Source organism: Dermacentor albipictus, unplaced genomic scaffold (assembly GCF_038994185.2).
Source record: "Dermacentor albipictus isolate Rhodes 1998 colony unplaced genomic scaffold, USDA_Dalb.pri_finalv2 scaffold_66, whole genome shotgun sequence".
Lineage (NCBI taxonomy): Eukaryota > Metazoa > Arthropoda > Arachnida > Ixodida > Ixodidae > Dermacentor > Dermacentor albipictus.
Window position 1 is genome coordinate 164,505 of NW_027225620.1, and position 19,779 is coordinate 184,283.

A 19,779-nucleotide genomic window follows, 5' to 3' on the forward strand; every position below is an offset into this window, starting at 1 on the left:
GCTTGGTGAACTGCTGTTGCTTGGCTATATTTGGTTCGGCTAGACGAAGAAACAACTCATGCGTTACTCTGCTTCGCCTTGGACGTCCCGCATTGGACGCGGTGAGCGTCGAGCAACGCAGCGTTCTGCGCGGCAACGAAATTTGTGCCTGAGCAAGCGATGCACGCCTGAGCCTTAGAAACAGCTCGTTTCTAAGGCAACACAGCATTCACTAGAGGCGCTTTTGTACCGCTTTGAAGCATCGTACTCGTGGCTCAGTGGTAGCGTCTCCGTCTCACACTCCGGAGACCCTGGTTCGATTCCCACCCAGCCCATCTTGCAAGAGTTGAGCCAAAGCCACTCCTCCTCTGTCGTGACGTCACGGTGTCACGTGGTTTCAAGGCGACACCGCCGCGCCTGAGGAGCTGGGTTGAGCTCTCGTAATATGCTTCGCATAAAAAACAAGGAAGAGGAAAACCCGATCTAATGTGGCGATGAGAAAAGCACCCCGCAACGAAAAAAGCGCCCAGCGGCTTCTGCGACATACCGCGCATGTGTGAAGAGTGCGAACGCCAACGAAGAATCTGACCGCAGCATCGAGCTTCTAACTTGTAACCTTGTCGTGTGACACTCCTGCAACCGCATACCGCCGGTACCTTCAAAAGGATCTTCCTTCGGTTGCACAACTGCCACCTGCACGGGCAACATCGACCACGCCCACACCATTCCGCGACACATAATAAAGAACCAACTTATAAAGGCCAAACACAGGGCTGCACGAACACCACATCACCACACTACAAGCGAGACCCTGCTAGGTGAGCCACGCGTGGGCTAATCTGCTAACTGCTCGAAGCTATCGGTTGCCAGATTAAAACTGGCTACTGTCACCAAGTCTAGCAAACGTCTCAGGAGTTGGCAACTTCAGCGCGTAGCAACATGGCGGTGCTCTTGCGGTTCCCGATTTTCGTGCATGGGCCCTATGTGTAGCTTGTCCTCTAGAGCCAGTATAGTAACTCTATGCGCTGAACAATAGAGAAAGACGGAGCACAACGGCTGAATTGACTGTAGCACACCAAGCGGATGGGATTAGCTCCTTCCGGTTCGGTTTTGAGCGCGGCCGTTTTGAACGCTGGCTGGAGCGCGCTACGCCGGCTGCGCTACTCGGTGCCCCCCCCCCCCTTTCTTTTTTGCTTCTGCTACTCGATCGCGTGCAGTGTTAAATGATTCCGCACGTAAGTGCAAAATCGCTTATTTAGTTAAAATGATTGCAAACGATCTTTTCAATCCTCCATCGAATATGGGCCACGTGCAATTTCATAAAGGAAACGCAAGACACCTTATAAAATGTGTAAATGTTTATTTAGCGCAAACACCAATACCAAGACCTTAATCCCGTGACCCCCTCGTTGAGATGGCACGCCGCCCTGCGCAGCTCCCACCTCGACGACCACCTCTGGGCGACCCAGCAGGCCTACGAAGCGGCGAAGAGGCATGACCTCGACGTCCCATCGTGGGAGGCCTAGGCCCAGCCGACAAAACTGCTGGTGCTTATTAAAGTTCACTCTCTCTCTAAATAAATTCTCGTTCTGGCCTTTTCGTCCGTTCATCCAACACTGTCGCTCCAGCAAAACCACAGTAGTTCCCGTACAATGCTCCCCCGGACAGCATCGGCTAAAGAAAAAGTAAATTACAAACATGTGTCAGTGTGGCATTTAGACCTTATATGAATACTGCATGTGAACGGGAAACGTGCAAAAGGGAGGAATAGGCGATATTACAATCAAAAACAATTCGTTCTTACATGCATGGCTTACATGTTCTTACATACTTGTTATCACTCTTGGCAATCGCTCGTCGCGTCTTCGACAAGCATGAGTACCGAAAGACGGTATAGGGTTGCGGGGCCATATAAAGCGTCACAAACTTAAGATACAGTACACGCCAAACTGGTCACCCCGACCGGCTTGCTTTGTTGCTGCGGCACTGCCCCAGGCGCGGCAAGCGTGCCTCTAAGGTATCCCAAGAAGCAACAAAATTATTTACATAATTTTGGGGGTCAGTGAATGCGTCACGAACTTGTCCTAGTAGTATTTAGTACACGGGAAACTAACTGCGGCACACGGCCGAGCTTCTTTTTGCTAACTGCATCGCAACGCCAGGCGTGGCATCTGTGCGTGGAGAGCACCCCAAAAAGTAACGAAATTAGTTCCGTACTCGGTCATAGGTTCTGGGTCAAAATAATGTTCTGGGTCAAATAAAGCTCCAAAACTTGTTTCGGTAACATTCAGTACACGCGAAAGTGCGTCACACAGCCCAGGTGTTTTTCGCTAACCGGGTTACAAAGCCGAGTGCAGCGAGCGCACCCAAAAATTGCTGAAACAAGTTACAATAATGTTGAGGCTCATAGAAAGCGTCGCAAACATCTCCCAGTACGAGTCATTAACTCAAATTAACCACGCCAGGGCGGCTGAGCTTTTTTCTCTAAATGCGGCACAAGTCTCCGTTCCGTGCCGTAAAAGCCAAAATTGCTTGAAATGCACCGCACATCAGACAATATTTCTCACCTTGCCGTAGTCCAATAATGCAGTGGTGCCATGTCGAAGTGCAGAGGGGAAGCAAGTAAACGCCAAGGTAAATATACCTGGCAGCGAAGCTTCCATAGGAGCCCACGCGTTCAAAACATGGCGGTCCATCGCCGGGTCATGGGGCTTAGCGCCATCTGTATGTGGTGGGAACACTTCCGGCGGAAGAAAAAATAACGTGACGCCATGTCCGTTAAAAGCAGAAGTGACGTCATTTTGTTTTCGAAGGCGCGAAATTTGTTTTGTTGTTCTTCCTTTGGAGCTATATATTCAAATGCCCCGCCATTCGACTTGATGGGCGTTTCGAGCTTTCAGCGTGGAAAGCGATGCAGGAAAAGGCCAGCCGTACGGTTGTCGAAATCACATCCCTGCGCAGAACATACTTTCTTTGGAGGCCGGTGTAGAGTGCTGATCCTATTGTCGGATGCCTAGTCCGTCGGGCAGCGCAGTCGCACAAAGACTACACAATTATCTGGAGGTCGTAACTCACTACTTTGGACTGAACAGATTAAGAAGCAATGAAGCTACCCGCGTCACCAAATTCAGACAAACTTCGACAAGCAAGAAAGCACAAATTGTGAGGGGGGCGTATTTCAACAGGTGATACGAGTGCGCCTATCTGCCGATTTCAAGACGTGCATTGCACTGCGAGTGATGGTGGCGTCAACGCCCCCTGTAGCGATGGGCGCTGAAAAGAAATGCATTTATTATTAATAATAAAATTAAACGTATTTATTTAACTCATCACGAATATATAAAATTGACTAGGAATTTTGTTTTCGTTGAATGAATCTAACTGTGTCTCGTTTGAATTAAAAAAACACGTTTTTCTTTCCCAATGTTTGTTCCCTCCAAACATAGTCGCGCTTCGATCGCTGCTCCCATAACCCCCCATGCTGATGTCGGTGACAATCTGTACTGAACCGCTTTTCGCCCGAAGCTTCGCGACCTATTTGAATCGACCTTGTAAACGCCGGGAGCCCAATAAACACGCTACATTCAAAGAGATGGGTCGCCGAACAGGCAAACTTCACGTGCGCGCCACCGGCACGCCACCTATATGGCGTAACTGGCACATGACGCATTGTCCTGTCGCGCCTGGCATGCCGTTAGTTTGTTGCTAGGTGACTCAAGAAAAATAAGTCGCAAAGTATAAGTTCCTTTACACGTAAAACGTTTTAGTTTTAGCGGGAAAGAATGAATAAAAACAAAGCGTTGCCTGTAAGTTCATTTGACATTCTTTTTTTCCCATGCTCGTGTCAACTAACGGATGGGATTAAAATGAGCTGTCACGTGTTTCCTGTTGCCAGCTTTTGCCGAGTGTCACTTCTTGTCGAATTTATTTCTCTACGGCTGAACTATCAGCACTCTTTACAGGCTGAGGCCAGTGTATCGCCAAGTCAGCGGTGCAGACGGAAGTGCCATCTACCCGAGCCTGTTGCAGTTTTCACGCCGCTTATCAAAGTGTTCTTGGGTGGGGCGTTCTTTCTGGAGCCTGCTTCTCTATCGGATCGGCTGCGACGACGAAAGGACGCACGCTGAACTACTCACTACAGGCTTTGCAGGTTGGTTGTAAGCTTTTTACATAAGGCGTATGCGTATGCACCAGTAATATCGTCGCTGTTGCTTCCTTGCGTTTTGTATGGAGGTAAACTGTGACAGTGCCTTTACTTTGCGCGTTGTGTGATTCCTTATTTGTTTCTGAGCAAAGGAAAAGTCACCTTTGTGGTATTGTTTGTGTAACCGAAGATAAAGAGGTTAATGTTTCGTGTGGTTTGGGCGGCATTGGGAAAGCTATTGCGGAGAAGCTATAGCTTCTCGGCAATAGCTTTAGGTAATAGCAATAGCTTTAGGTAAGTGAAAGCTATTGCCGAGAAGCTATAGCTTCTCGGCAATAGCTTTAATCTACCTAACACATTAGACCTAGTGAAGTTCTTGATTGCCTTGCTTGGAAAACTTAATGCTTATTCAACTGATGAGAAAGCGGAAGTTGGTCTACATGTACAGGCAGGATTGAAGTATGAAAGGGATGAAAATCTGTCTCTGTGAGCCGATGACGTAGAAGCTTTAACCTTGAAGTTTCAAAAGCTTGTGTTTGTAGTAACGTAACGGCCTCCAGACGGTAACATTGATTTATTTATTCAATATCTAGAAAACCAACTTTCGGTCGTTATTGACCTCAATTACACATTAGTGCTCTGTGGTGACTTAAACATAGACATGTTGAGCAACAGATATAAAACGGCTCGATCTTCAGACCTTCCTTTGACTTTTTTTCTAAGTTCACTTACTATGCAAATCCACAGCAGTACTACTTGTTCTGCTCTGCTAGACTTCTTAATCGAAAACTGTTCCATTCATCCAATGCCGGCAGGTGCGCCCAGTGCCGCGATGAGTGATCATTTGCCCGTATTTTTACTCATTAAACCATTTATATGAGATAGTCATGCTTCCCCAGCCACTCATTTTCAACGAATAGATGTATGTGCTGTCACATTTCAGAAAGGAAGTTAGTGAAATAAAGTGGAACAACGTATTATCATGTTCTCGCGCTGATGTCATGTATGACTAATTTATTGATTCTTTGTGATTTGTACAAAAAACACTTTCCTTATTAGGCCTTAACGAGGTCAAGTGGGCTGGCAAACTCTGGCTCACTTGCAGAATACCTAATATAAATAAATAAAACAATAGGTTATGTCAGGTCTTTCTGGTAACGCGAGTTGTGAACGCACTGAAAGCCTTAAGGTTTACACAAATAGTCACTAAATTACAAAAGCAAGCTAAACATTGTTGTTACTTCACGATGTTCGATGGTGTTAGGAACACTAAAGGCATTGGAAATATACCTACTTCTATCATTTAACCTAAAAGAGAAACCGGTTATATTGGCGAGCAGTTAATTAACAATGTACTACTCAAGAGTACACTAATAGCCAACAAGTTTAACGAGCACTTCACTTCGTTAGCCGACAGCACCCACAGTGAAGGTTCATTAGGCCACTTACCTGTCCCGCCTTAAAGCATTCGCTATTTGCTCATCCAACAGATCAACAAGAGGTCATTAATTCGTTTCAATGTTTCACAAATATTGCTCTGTTAGGCAAGCTGTATTGTTACGGCATTCGCGGTGTCATTCTAGCTCCTACAAAAAGTTATTTATCAAATAGTCATCAATGTGTATCTATAAAGCGAGAGCTGTCATTGTCTAAAGGTGGTAAAATGGCCTATAACGAGGAATATACTGGGGCCCCTTTTATTGGGTATTATGGCTATTAATATTGTAAGAGTTGACAGCTCTGTGAATTGCCATTTATGCGGATGACGCAAGCCCTTTTTTCTGGTAAAACCGCTGACGATCTTCTTGCATTACATATGGTTGTTGACATCTTGTTGTATTTGCTAATAAAGTACCGAAAATGTTATTTATTCACGGTAAAAAAAACTTCCTACACGCATATTGCTCTAGAACTAAACCTGCATTGTTCCAAGCGACATCAGACTCGTGTAAACCATCTCACGAATTATTTCCTAACATGTAATGAAATGGAACTTTCCCCATTCGTAAAACACTTGTTGTTATGTCATATTCATACTTGTTTTTCGATTACCATACTGAGCACATAAGTCATAAACATTCCAGAGTTCTAGCTTAGTGAGTAGTTGTCAACATATATTACCTGTATCTCAAGAGCGTTTAGTGTAAAATGCACTTTTTTAAATTCTCATCTACATTATTGTTATCTGGCCCGATCCTCAGGCTCTAAAACATCCATAAATACTCTGGTCTGACTGCGAAAAAAAAAGTTTTAGTCTATTGCGGGTGTCTCGTATAATGCGTGCACCTCTGCATTGTTTAAGAAGTTCAGAATCTTGAGACTTGATTGTTGCTACGAATACCAGCTCTTGCCGGTTTTGACATCTGAAATACGCAGGGGCAGAAGGTACAGGCGCGGCCACTATTAGCGGTAACACAGAGCGGGTGGCCGCGCTCCGCCGAATGCCACGACGGGCGCCGCGAGAAGGGCTGCGGCGCATGCGCATTCAGCGCCAGAGGCGGAGTTAGCTGCGCGTCGTCTGCTACGGTTCCTCTCACTTCGCCGCGAGCCGCGAAAACTAGATTGCGCCCGCGCTTTGGAGTACACGAACCCTGTAGCAATGGTGCGCCAGCAGGTGGTAGTCTAAATCGGTTATCAAAACACGCACGCATGCTGCACACCGAAAATTTTAACCGCGCCTTTTACTTCTAAAATGTCCCTTCTGTCACATAGGGTCGATTTCAGAATTCGCATTCTAAGGAAGTAAGAAAACCACACGACAAACAAGGCATGTTAATAAATCTGTGCTTCAGATTTATTATACGGTAAATACGAAGAAGCCCAGACCACGGCTGTAAATGAAGCTTAGATGAACGTCTCCTTCCTTTCCAGCACCATGGCTACAGTCTTTTGTACCAGAGCGCATGTGGCGAAGTGGGAGGGACCGTAGCAGACGAAGCGCAGCTAACTCCGCCTCTGGCGCTGATTGCGCTTGCGCTGCAATACTTCTCGCGGTGCCCGCTTAGTGTAAAACCCCATAAACTTCGTAAAGTAGCGACACTCTCCTCCTCCGCCTTCACTCCTCCTCGTTTCTCCTCTCTTTCACGCGCCCTCCTCGACCGTGGCGCCACCTACACTGCTCGAGCGTAGCAACGGCGCCCACATGCGCTCCTCGCCTCTCCGTAGACGCTTCTCAAGCAAACATGGCGCTGATTCTCGGCGCGAGGACCCACGTGATGCTATTAGGCCAATAGCAACGTGGCATCGGCCTCGGCCAGAGCGCGCGAGGAGGAGGCGGCATTCTTCAAAGCGTGGCACTACTTTACGAAGTTTGAGAGGCTTTAGCTTAGTGGCCAAAGGAGCGCGGCCACGCGGGCCGTGTTCCCTCTAACAGTGGCCGCACCTGTACATGGGTAATGTAGCTGGCTTACAACACAGTCCAGCCTGTCGTCTAACTCAACATGCAGAGAACTGGCATCTACCATGTCCTCGTACAAATTATTGTTTTCAAACTCCTCGTTTCTGGCTTGGCAGCACACTTAATAGATGGAAATTAACAATCGAGAACTTACATGATTTGTAAAAAACCGCGTTGACTATTATAATGTGCTTATTTCAATAAATACAAGACATGCAGTTTTTGTGCTATGTGAACGTATAATGGTTTCCAGCAAGTACGGACGCGAGCACAAGTAAGAAGAAAAAGACAGGACAATGTTGGTCCTGTCCGTTTCTACTTACTTTTGCTCGCGTCCGGACTTGCTGGAAACCATTATACGTTCACGGTGCACCAACTGGCCCAGCAAACTACTCTACTAAACTTAGTGCTATGTAAACGTTTTATTCATTCATTGTTGGAAAAGTTCCCATGAGTATGTTTATGTAGCGTTGTTTTTTGCTGCCTGCACTTTTCGTTTTTCGTTTTGCTTTAGGGGTGGTGGGTCTGGTCAAGTTGCCTTTATGCAGTTTTGTTCCCCCATACCCAACCACAAATGCGCATTTTTCATGTACCATGGGCTTAAATAAACTTAAGCTCAAACACAAGACGACACACAGCCCTGAACGACCAGCTACGAATAGCTATGAAAGTGGGCCATGTGTACTCGCACTGAACTTAAGAAATCGCTGTTGCGCATTCCATAAAATTTTTAAAATTCTAAGCGCTTATAAATTGCGTAACACGGATACCAGTTGCGCCTTTTAAAGACAGGTTAATAATGACATAACGCACAGCCCTCTTTTTTATTCCAACAAAGGAATTGTTCAGAGTGCACCACTGAACTTGGGAGCAAGAAACCCTGGTCACTGCACCAGCCGCATCGTTGAAATCGCAATCGCGTGAAAATAGCCATCGGAAAATCGCATTGCGATGCGCAAAACCACACTGGTATTTTCCACCCCAGTCGCAGCATGTGACATAGCCTTTATCTATACTTTTTTTTTCGCATCGGGTACGTTTCTAGCCTCATTCGTGGAGCGGTCCCTGAGATAGTGCAGTCTAGTAATGTGTGCCAATCCAGGTTATGAATATCAGGGGCGCTACCGGCACTGGTGGTATCGGTACCGCTGGTATCGCCGTGGACTATCACCACACGGTAGCCTACTTTTTTCCCTAGTGACAGCTAGCGTATGAAACTTTGTGGTTGACACGCAGCGCCTCTGGTCGAAGGTGCACACTGTCATTTGAGGCATCACTGGCCTTTCGAAATAAACTACATGGTTCATACACCCCATTTTTATCCGGCAAATCACTCAGGCAGACTGTCTTTAGTCTACTACAAATGAACGTTGAATCACCTTCTAACAGCTTTTTCGGCGCGCCTCTGGTGCCGGCCCTGAAAATCGCCTGTGCCAGATAGCATATTCATAGTTCTTCACCTGGATTACTTGAAGCGGCAGACTTGCACGATATATCGAGATACATAGCCGACTTGATAACAAAAAATCAGTCGTTAGGCTTTTAAGTAAGTACATTAGTCTGCTTATTGATATTTACGAATTATGCACTCATGAAAGAATGCAAGGCCTAGCCATTTGGAAATAATTTTAAAGATGACATGGGTTTCAAGATATGTTCCTTCAAACTTGGGGTAAGAATGCGCTTTTGTCTTATTGAGTTATTTAACCAACCAGCTTTTTATGCAGCGACTGGCTGAAGTAACTGGAACGTCCATGTATTTGGTCGCACATTTGGGGATGGATATCTCGGAAATAGTGTTACCTTGGAAGTCAGTTGCATGTGGGCACGACACACCTTTAGAATTCACCGGCTAAAACTCGCAAATAGCAATATGTGCCCTAATGTATTTAATTAAGGATAATTAGAATTTTCAATTTCTCGTACATGTAATGTCCGACTCTTGGACAGATCCAAATCAAGAACTACACCCACGCGATCTGCCACAGACGATATTTAAAAATTCTCTATAGTCTAAATTTAAACTAAAACCCGTAGTATAACACAATATCCTTCGAAAGTGAAACCATTTACAGCGATACCAAAACATTTTAGCAATAATCATCAGCAGCATCATAATCATCATCATCACCAGCCTTGTTACGGCCACTGCAGGGCAAAGTCCTCTCCCCTACTTCTCCAACTACACCGATCATGTACAAATTTTGGCCATGTTGTCTCTGCAAACTTCTTAATCTCATCCGACCACCTAACTTTCTGCCGTCCCCTGCTACGCTTCCCTACCCTTGCAATCCAGTTCGTAACCCTTAATGAACATCGGGGATCTTCCCTCCTCATTACATGGGCTACATGGATAATGGCTGCCCATGCCCATTTCTTTTGCTTGATTTCAACTAAGATGCTAACTCGCGTTTGTTCCCTCAACCAATCTGCTCTTTTCTTATCCCTTAACGTTACACCTATCATTCTTCTTTCCATAGCTCGTTGCGTCGTCCTCAATTTCAGCAGAACCCTTTTCGTAAGCCTCCAGGTTCCTGCCCCGTACGTGAGACAGGTAAGACACAGCTGTTGTAAACTTTTATCTTGAGGGATAATGGCAACCTGCTGTTCATGATATGAGAATGCCTGCAAACGCATCCCAGCCCAATCTTATTCTTCTGATTATTTCAGTCGCATGATCCGGATCTGTGGTCACTACCTGTGCTAGATGTATTCTCTTACCATTTGCAGTGCCTCGATATCTATCGTAAACTGCTGTTCTCTTCCGAGACTGTTACATTACTTTTGTTTTCTGCAGATTAATTTTTAGACCCACCCTTCTGCGTTGCCTCTCCAGGTCAGTGAGCATGCATTGCAATTGGTCCCCTGAGTTACTAAGCAAAGCAATATCATCAGCGAATCGTAAGTTTCTAAGGTATTCTGCATTAACTTTCATCCCCAATTCTTCCCAATCCAGGTCTCTGAATACCTCCTGTATTTTAACAATACAGGAAGTCAAACTCGTTTTTTTTTTTACACTGCGGCATTCTCACGTCAGCCATATTTTGCGCTGGATTCCTGGTGCCAAACTGCAGAGACTTCTAGGTGTAGGTTTTGCTCTGGTTTCGTGTACCATACGGGCCACGTGAAGCTGTCTGCGGCTTTGACCTGCACCTAATAATAAATACGCCAAATACGCTGCCCCCTCGAAAGTCACGGGCATCGAACCATGGACCTCGTGGTGAGCAGCAGTTCGCCGCGGCGGGTGCAGGTGATGTACAAAAGGCAACCCATCATGCATAAGGACATATGCGCTGAGCACAGGCGTCTGTCAGAATCGCTCGGACATTGATTGATTGATTGATTCTTTATTGGTTTATCACATATACATGTGATGGGAGGCGAAGGGAAAAGCCATTCAAGGATGGCTTGAGGGAGTCCTTCTCCCCCACGCTGGCAAAGAGAACAGCAGAGGCGCACACGTCCTGTTCACATGGTCGTACACATGGTCGAACATAGAGCTGTTCTGATTAAGTCCACAATAGAGGCGGCATTCGTGGACGTTGGCATTGGACGAACACGTGCTTGTCAGTCTCACTTTTTATTCAACTGCTCAGGTTGTAGGAGATGAGGAGGACTTTGGGATGAAAACTTTGGAGGTTTATTTGCATTATTTACAGTGAGAGTCAATTAACCGTCTTAGGGTCATTACGGGCCGGCAGCAACTCGGGCGCTGCGGCCCGTCGCAAGAAGATCGAAAGAGATGAATCAAGGAATGCTCTAGGAATGCCCTTTTGCTGCTCCCGGTCTGTGTCTTTTAAGCCCTTCGGTGTCTCGGAGACACGTCACGTTCGGCCAATGGGAGAGCCCGCTCTGGTGACGCCATTTTCGGCCAATCGGCGAGCCCGCTCGGGTGTCGTCATTTTTGGCAAATGGTAGGCGCCCGTGCGATGGTGTTACACCCGGTGAAGAGAGTCGATAATTAGTCCCCCATTGTCCGAGGGTTTACTTCTCCCTGCGGTCTTGCCTTGCTGACTTGCAATGCGCCATCACAATAGATGGATGAGGGTGATGCCGCCAGCGTTTCACGGCGGATTACAGCCGTCTTGCTTCGAGACCCACTTTACCCGCAAAAGTGCAAGACTCTCGCTTCACTTTCGTGAAGAATCAAGCAGTGAATAGCTCCACCTGCGGCACACGAAGGTGGGGTCGCCAACTTGTTTGCACGTGCCGCGCCTCAGGAATGTGGTGTCCGTACTTCTGCGCTCCTTAATTAGCTGTGGTGCGATTCGATGTGGTCTGGGGAACTCGAAGTAGGCTCAGGAAATGGTTCCATATCTAACAAAGTGAGCAAAGAATAGGGCTGGGCGGTACTCGCAGACTCAATAAAGAAGAAAGAAATTGAGCTTATTTGGTAATATACCGGCTCTTTGGTATTTTTCAGCACACTCGGCCTACCCATAAGCGCACGTGAGCCATAAGCCTGCCGTTTCGATGGTGCACTTTCGAAGTTGCAGCCGCTGCCGCCTTTAAAGAGCCGCAGCCAGGTTCAGAACGCTGAGACTTCATTCACTTAGTGAGGCCTATCCCAGCTGTGCTTATAATTTTCATCATTCTAACTTATAGTCCACATCAGAATGAAAGCGTCTCAGAGAAATGTCTGTTCATTGCAGCTGTTTAGTTCTAACACCGATGAAGAATTTCCACGTTGCAGAGATAAATAACGTGCATTTTTGTGAGTGCCAAGTGCAGCTATCACTTTAGAAATACCACTGATGCATGACACTGGTCGTACAAGGTTTCACTTAATTTTCAAGTAGTCTATAACGAAAACAAGGCTGGCAAGTGGTTATTCGTGTTCTGGCAGATTCGATATATTGCTCTGAAACAATTCAGCATTTACTACAATGAGCTAAATATTTCTTTGAAGCGGATGAAAAGACGCCAAGGTATTCCGCGAGAAACTCCCGACATAAATCCACGAGACAGTAAACCTGGCTTCTTGCCACTAATATACAGCAAGCGATGCCCTTGGGTCGGTGAGAAATGCACCACACCTGGCCACCCTTGTGTGCTGAGTGAGCCGAATAACTGCACTTCTGCAAGTTTCCTAATCTTATCAGTCGATCATGAGTCGCCGATGATACCATTAAACTAGGGTTGTTCGCACAACAAAGTTCTCTAACTGAATCGCCTTTAAGAGTGAAACGTTATAGCATTCAGAGATCCTTGACTGCTTCCCACGCTTCCCGACAACTGGAGCGTGTGTAACCGTAATGTTTGCCGGGAAACGCTGGCCGCGAATGCTATGCACGAAGGCGGGCTTTCTGGTAGAAAAAAGGCATCGAATCAGGCGCGCCACTTTGCGCCGGACGACATACCCGCGCGCCGGCGCGGGCAAATGTCGGACGCCGTGGCTGGTTTATGCATGGTAGAAACGCTGGAACGCGGGTTTCTTTGAGTATTCGCGTAACACAGTCATGTTTTCTCGTATAATCAAATACCAATCCGACACTATCGTGTGTGAAGGTTGTGTGTAAGTCATACTTTACAATTTTACGACGTATTTTAGCTTGAGAAATTGAATTAGTTAAGTAACTTCCTTGCTGCACATGGAGGGCCTGGGATATGGATGATTGAAAAATCTTTTGGCCGAAACGTCTGATTCCGACGCTGAAGTTTCCGCGACGCGGGGTCCTTAACACTCTCGCGGTAATATGAAGCTTCCGTAAAGTCTGGCAACGAAAGGTTTGTTTACGTCGCATGATCATTGTGATGCCGTTGACACTGCATGTTAGCTCAACTGTGAAGCTTGTGAGACAAAAGGGAAGTTTATGGTACCTAGTGCGCCCTGACAATAACAATGAAATGAAGAAACGGCCCGTCATTAAACACATTTAGTAAAGAGTACTAAAGCACGTCGCATCAGGCACGTAGGCTCATCTCCGCCGATTGTATCACATATGTTATGAGGCTAAAACATCAACGATAAGATCGTCACCCATCTTAGGAGGCCACAGCATCAATAGCAAGGAGACGTTCGCACTGAGATAAATGCTTTGCCGTATACATTCCTCCTGCAATCATCGGTGCCATAAATGAGCACTTGGATACCATTGCCCAGATTTCCAAGAATGCCGGACACCACGTACCACATGTGCGGATTTGCGAGCGGTCTCAACTGGCGGCCCGTCAAATTCATGCAGCGCCTGGACACCACCAGAGTCTGCCGCCTTTGCGGAGTCGTGCCGCAAAGCATAGCCGTGCTGCCTTGTGCGCACTTGATGTGCGGCTCTTGCTTGGACGGATGCGCCAGTGAAGGTGGCCACGCATGTCCACTGGACAAGATCTCGTTCGTAGCCGAGTCGGACGTCTCTTGGACAACGCTTCACCAGAAGCGCATAGAAAAGCTACAGGTACGGTCAACCTCTTCCTCATTATCATATTTATCATCCTCCTACTCCTCGTAAGCGTATTCACTGGCATCATTATTATAATCATCATCATCATCAATTTATTCACTTCAGGGCGACGCTTCTCCTAACGATTACTCATTATTCATATCCTGCGATCAGCCGGCTCCAGTCTATGCCTGAAGATTTCATCAGCTGATCAGATCATCCTATCACTTACCCCTGCTTGCTCTGTCATCAGCCACGCTGCTTAACCATATATTGTTTGACACACAACCTCAAACCCCTCATTAAGCAGAGCCTTTGCAAGAATTTATTTAGGCAGTGAATAATTAACTACAGATGTTCTTCTACAGAGTCCACAGGATGACAGTTTAGCGAAGTGCACTAGTAGGCTTACACATTTTTGTCGGCAAATTTTTCTATGGGTCTTGTTCGACCACTGTAATGGGTTAGAAGGCGCGGTTCTCTACAAACATAATAGGGTGATAAATTGATGGTGCTGTGGACATATGAACCTCCTCGTGAGTGGGACAGGGAAACAAGAATTGTTCCTTGCGAGTGTTATAGAACTTACTACCTTCCGAAGAATGCAGTCCTAACGGCATTCTCTTTTTTTTAACGCGTAAAGGTATGCTGCTGGAACACCCACAACGGTTGCGGCTTTGTGGGCCCAGCAGGGGAGCTGCTGGATCATTTTGAGAAGCGCTGTTCCTTCCACGCCACGAGGTGCCCTCGCTGCCGGGACGCAGTGCTGCGTAAGGACTTGCCGAGACACTACGAAGCTGGATGCAACGGGGTCGCGTCGCTGCAGCTGAGCGTTGCCTGGCACGTATCCTCAATCGACGTGGCCACACCCAATGCTAACGACGAACCGGCGGTCGACTGCTCTTGCCACGACATGCTGACGTCCATCCAGGGCAGGGTCAATGACCTTGCCGAGACCATGGCGAACTCAGCTCCTTACAACTTCAAGAGGAAGCGATTGAGACGGACTCGACCACCACCCGGGGCGCAGCGAGAGCGCAGGCCGCGGATTCTGTGCATGACCTAACGCCGCTGCCGGTAACCGCGGATCTCCGGGCTCTCGTGTCAGCGCTGAACGACATGAAGGTCGTCGTCGCTGAGGGATTCGGGAAACTGGAACGAAAAGGGCGGGTGGAGGATCTCCCGGCTGGCACGTCACCGATGCAACAGGCGCAGGCGGACGTCACCGGCCGACCGGCAGAGGGTGGACCGCCTCCGCCGTCTGTACTCCTCGAAATGCCGGGCAGTACTGCAGGACACCAAGACGTCCAGAGCAATGACGCTGGTACAGAACTCATTGTGCTTAGCTTGCTTTACAAGCCTTGTGAGGTGGCGCACCAGTTCAGTGAAGACAAGCACTTCTGTTGTGAGATCGACTCCGATGGTGAGAACACCAGCGTGTGGGTCAAGTGCATCATGCGAGGGAACGCGAGCTTCGTCGCAGTCGAAGGCATGCTTGGCGACCCCGAGAACTGGAAAGTGCGCGTCGTCCGGCCCTTGCGCGTTGAAGATTTGAGTTCGCCGTACTTGAGGAAGTGGATGCCTGGAGAAGTGGGCAAACTATATTACCGGCCCGGATGGTTTACACATAAGAAAATCAAATTGTGGTGCCTTCTTGACACGACCACGCTAGCTAGAAAAATGATACCAGACGGAGGATTTGAAATAGACTTTTCGATAGAACTGGAACGGTGCGTTTCCCTGTGACATGAGAGTGCGCAAAGTTCTGAACATTCCTAAATAAATGTTTGGTGTTCGCGCGAAAGCAACTGTTCCGCTCGATCGGCACTTATTCTTTCTGGCAGTGCAAACGCATTGTTATATGCACTGTTATGAAAAGCAACAGACATATTTATATCGATGGACTTATTTTACAGTAGAATTATTCAGCGCAGTTCTATAACACATTTTGTGTCATTACTGGAAAAGCTGAAGCCAGATTTTGTTTCTTGTCATGGAGGATTCTTATGTGTCATTAAGGGACGTAAAGTATAGCATGCGGGCTTCCTTACACTGCACCCATTCAATATATTCTACCGGCTGGAAAAAGTGTGTTGTCATAACGACCTTTTATAGCAACAGTAGTAAGGAAACTGTATCTTTGTTCGCACTAGAATCGAATTGTATTACAAATACATTTACAGGGCAGCTTTTATGTGTCTCTCAATGTAGAATCAATTAAGCATTGCAAATCTTCTTGAACACCGAAACTGTTTTAAAGTACTGTTTTCAGTATTCAAGAAGTTTAGAATGCTAGAGATAAATGAAGTGACAAGATTCGTTCAAAGAAAAAAAAAGGCCGCAATTTCGCTCGAATAGTTAAGCATGATTAACTGGGATAGCAAATTATTAGACAACTTTACGAATTATTAAAACTCGTAGTTTTCTCGGCCGCGCAAACTGCTGTAAACATTCACTTAGTAATTAAATTGACGAACTTAAAGCCGCGTCTGCACGGGGTAGCATTAACACGTCTCACATCGCTGACCGCGGACAATCGCTATCGCCGCGGTCCGCTATTCATCGCATCGCCTGACGCGATGAAGAGGCGGCAGCAGCGGCGAGCGAAGTGCCCTTCCTGCGGCCTCTCGCTTCAACGCAAACCAGGCGCGCCAGAACCACAGCGTAGGGTGCGCAGCCGGACAGGTGGCTCTGGCCTTCAAGGCGTGCAATAGGCCTTCGCTAGTGATTCTACCCTCCTATTGCGCACGTTGCTAGCAAGACTACGGCGCGCTCACGTAAAATCGAAATTCGATAATAAATAGCCCGCTTGCGAAGCGGATATTACGGTATATAAGGGAAACGAGTAGCACAGGGCCAGACATAAATAAAGCTTCGCGTCAGCCTGATTGCAAAAGCACGCAGTGCATTGGCCGGTTCATTTGATTAGTGTTGGAAACTTAGCTCCATATCGTTCACTCGATAGCGACTTGCCTCGACCGGCTGTCACGCTATGAAATTGTCGCAGTACGCTATGTCGTTTCAGTCGCGGTTTCAGTCTTTCGCTGGCACACGTTGGTTTTCCTGTGTTTCGTCGCGTATATAACGGTTTTATGTCGGTAAGATTGCTCGATGGTGCACTAGCGATATCATGACCTTTTTCGTTTCCTTTGCTCTACCGCACGGCCACATAAGAGCGAAAAAGTTTGTTGTCGTTACTTGAGCGTGAATGGTCTCACGAGCTGCTCTTTTGTTCCTAAAGACATAGCTCTGAAACCGGGGGCAGATGTAAGCATAGTTTGCAGTCATAGGGCTTTTGTAGTCCTGACTTTCTTTTTCAAGTGCTGCTGCCGGCGACTTTACCAACCGTGCCTTTCTTTTGTATGTAATCATTGGGCCATGCCGTATAGACAGAAGATCACGCCAAAGCCAAAATATCCCCAGTTGAACGTTTGATATACTGAATGCATTGACGGGTTGTGAGGAGAAGATATTAACAACTTCAAGTGAGTAGTTTGACATGGTATAGATATTGTCACGAGAGGAAAAGCCAGTCAGACAGTTCTAAGCGAACGGCCGTTTACAGTTTGTTTTCGCAGCAGCTACCACGCACACTTCTTCTTCCTCGACAGCTCGCGTAACTAGCTCGTGCCATTACCCCTCCCTCAAAAAAAAAGAAAAGAAACAAACAAATAAATAAATAAATAAAGTTTGGGAGATGTGAAATGCTAGAAGGAAAAAATAAAAGAAATGAGAAAGACAGCGGACGAGACGACAGGGGCCGAATCACAAAGTTTGTGGATGAGAGTCAGCGCGAATGGTATTGCTTCATCCTGGTAATGTGAACAATGTCAGAGGAACGTGGTCTACGGGAGTGGTGCGAACTGTCGGCTGGAATAACTTCGTAGTTGACAGGACTTAGACGACGCAAAACAATGTAGGGTCCAAATTATCGGCGCAATAATTTTGCTGACCGGCTTCTTTGGCGTATAGGGGTCCAAACCCATACAAGATCTCCCGGGTTGTATGTGACGTCTCGATGACATAGGTTGTATCGACGAGCATCTTGACGTTGTCGGGATAGAATTCGTTCCCGCGCAAGGTGCCGCGCTGCTTCGGCACGCTGAACAAAGGTGTCTGTATCTGGTGCGGTATGTTGCGACGAAGTTGGTAGGAGCATCACGTCGAGCATAGTGGTGACGTCGCGTCCGTAGACCGGACGAAAAGGAGGAAACCCGGTGGTTTCTTGTAGGGCAGTGTTGTACGTGAATGTCACATACGGGAGCAGTTCATCCCAATTTTTATGGTCCAAGGCAACATACATGGAAAGCATATCCGCGATCGTTTTGTTGAGACGCTCAGTTAAACCGTTAGTCTGCGGGTGATACGCAGTTGCCGTACGGTGCGTTCTCCCGCTCAGCTGCAGGATATTTCGGACCAACTGGGCAGTGAAGGCCGTACCACGGTCTGTGATGACGACAGCGGGAGCACCATGTCGAAGGACGATATTTTTGATGAAGAAGTTAGCAACATCTGAAGCAGTAGCTCGCTGAACGGCTTGTGTTTCGCAGTATCGAGTGAGGTAATCGGTGGCGACGACGATCCAGCGGTTATCAGCCGAAGACTTGGGAAATGGGCCGAGTAAATCCATCCCAACTTGTTCAAAAGGTGAGCAAGGAGGTCGGACAGGCTGAAGCAGACCGGCTGGTTTCAGAGGTGGAACTTTGCGACGCTGGCAATCTCGACAACTTCTGACGTACTGCTTCACGGTTTTTGTGAGTTTTTGCCAATAGTACTTCTGCTTGATCCTCGCGAGAGTACGCGTGAAACCAAGATGCCCAGACGTTGGTTCGTCGTGGCATGCACGTATAACGTCGTCGCGGAGAGTAGCGGGAACAACGAGCAGGAAAGCGGTTGCCGTAGGGTGAAAGTTCTGCTTGTATAGGATGTCGCCACGTAGGCAGAAAGATGGCAAGTGACGCGCGAACTGCCATTGGGGTTGTGGGCGGCTTCCGTCAAGGTATTCAATCAAGGGCTGGAGCTCGGAATCTTGGCGTTGCTGTTGAGCAAGGTTTAAAGGCGGAAGAGTACAAAGAAAACCCGAATCGTCGTCAGTATCTAGTGGTGCGGGTTCGACGGGGGCGCGAGAGAGACAGTCGGCGTCAGTGTGTTTCTGGCCAGACTTATAGACGATGGTCACATCAAATTCCTGCAACCGAAGGCTCCATCTTGCGAGACGGCCTGAAGGATCTTTGAAATTCGCCAGCCAGCAGAGAGAGTGGTGGTCGCTGACGACACGGAAGGGGCGTCCGTACAGGTATGGGCGGAACTTCTGGAGAGACCATATGACTGCCAGACATTCTTTTTCAGTTGCTGAGTAGTTTTTTTCAGCAGCAGACAAGGTTCGGCTGGCATACGCAATAACGCGCTCAACACCAGCTTGAAACTGTACGAGTGTCGCTCCGAGACCAACGTTACTAGCATCAGTATGCACTTCTGTGTCAGCCTCGGTGTCAAAGTGACCAAGGATCGGTGGTGTCTGCAGACGTTGCTGAAGGTCGTGGAAGGAGTCGGATTGTGCCGGGCCCCAAACAAATGTGACGTCGTTCTTGATGAGTCGTTGCAAAGGTTTGGCAATTTCACAAAAATTGGGTACAAAACGCCGGTAATACGCGCAAAGCCCTAAAAATCGGCAGACATCGTGTTTTGTCTTCGGTATCGGGAACAGAGCGACTGCCATGGCTTTGTCAGGGTCAGGGCGCACACCGGTGCTGCTGACAATATGACCAAGAAATTTGAGCTCCTCGTAGCCAAAGGCACATTTTTCGGGCTTCAGGGAGAGGCCGGCGGTGCGGATAGCTTGAAGAACCGCCTCAAGCCGCTGGATGTGTTTTTCAAAC

At 47.4% G+C, this 19,779-nt stretch overlaps 1 protein-coding gene across 2 annotated transcripts; it reads left to right on the forward strand.

Annotated features, from left to right (window-relative positions):
* The first annotated feature begins 3,894 nt into the window (after positions 1–3,894).
* LOC135916328 (TNF receptor-associated factor 3-like) lies at positions 3,895–15,704 on the forward strand. Of its 2 annotated transcripts, XM_070530223.1 has the most exons (4): positions 3,895–4,129; positions 10,001–10,074; positions 13,624–13,915; positions 14,544–15,704. In XM_070530223.1, exons 3-4 carry the CDS (start codon positions 13,634–13,636, stop codon positions 14,964–14,966), a joined length of 705 nt encoding a protein of 234 aa, XP_070386324.1. In that variant the 5' UTR covers positions 3,895–4,129; positions 10,001–10,074; positions 13,624–13,633; the 3' UTR covers positions 14,967–15,704. The 2 variants fall into 2 exon arrangements, with proteins under 2 accessions (XP_070386324.1, XP_065305736.1); XM_065449664.2 differs by lacking the exon at positions 10,001–10,074 and having other exon boundaries at positions 3,897–4,129.
* The last annotated feature ends 4,075 nt before the right edge of the window (positions 15,705–19,779 follow it).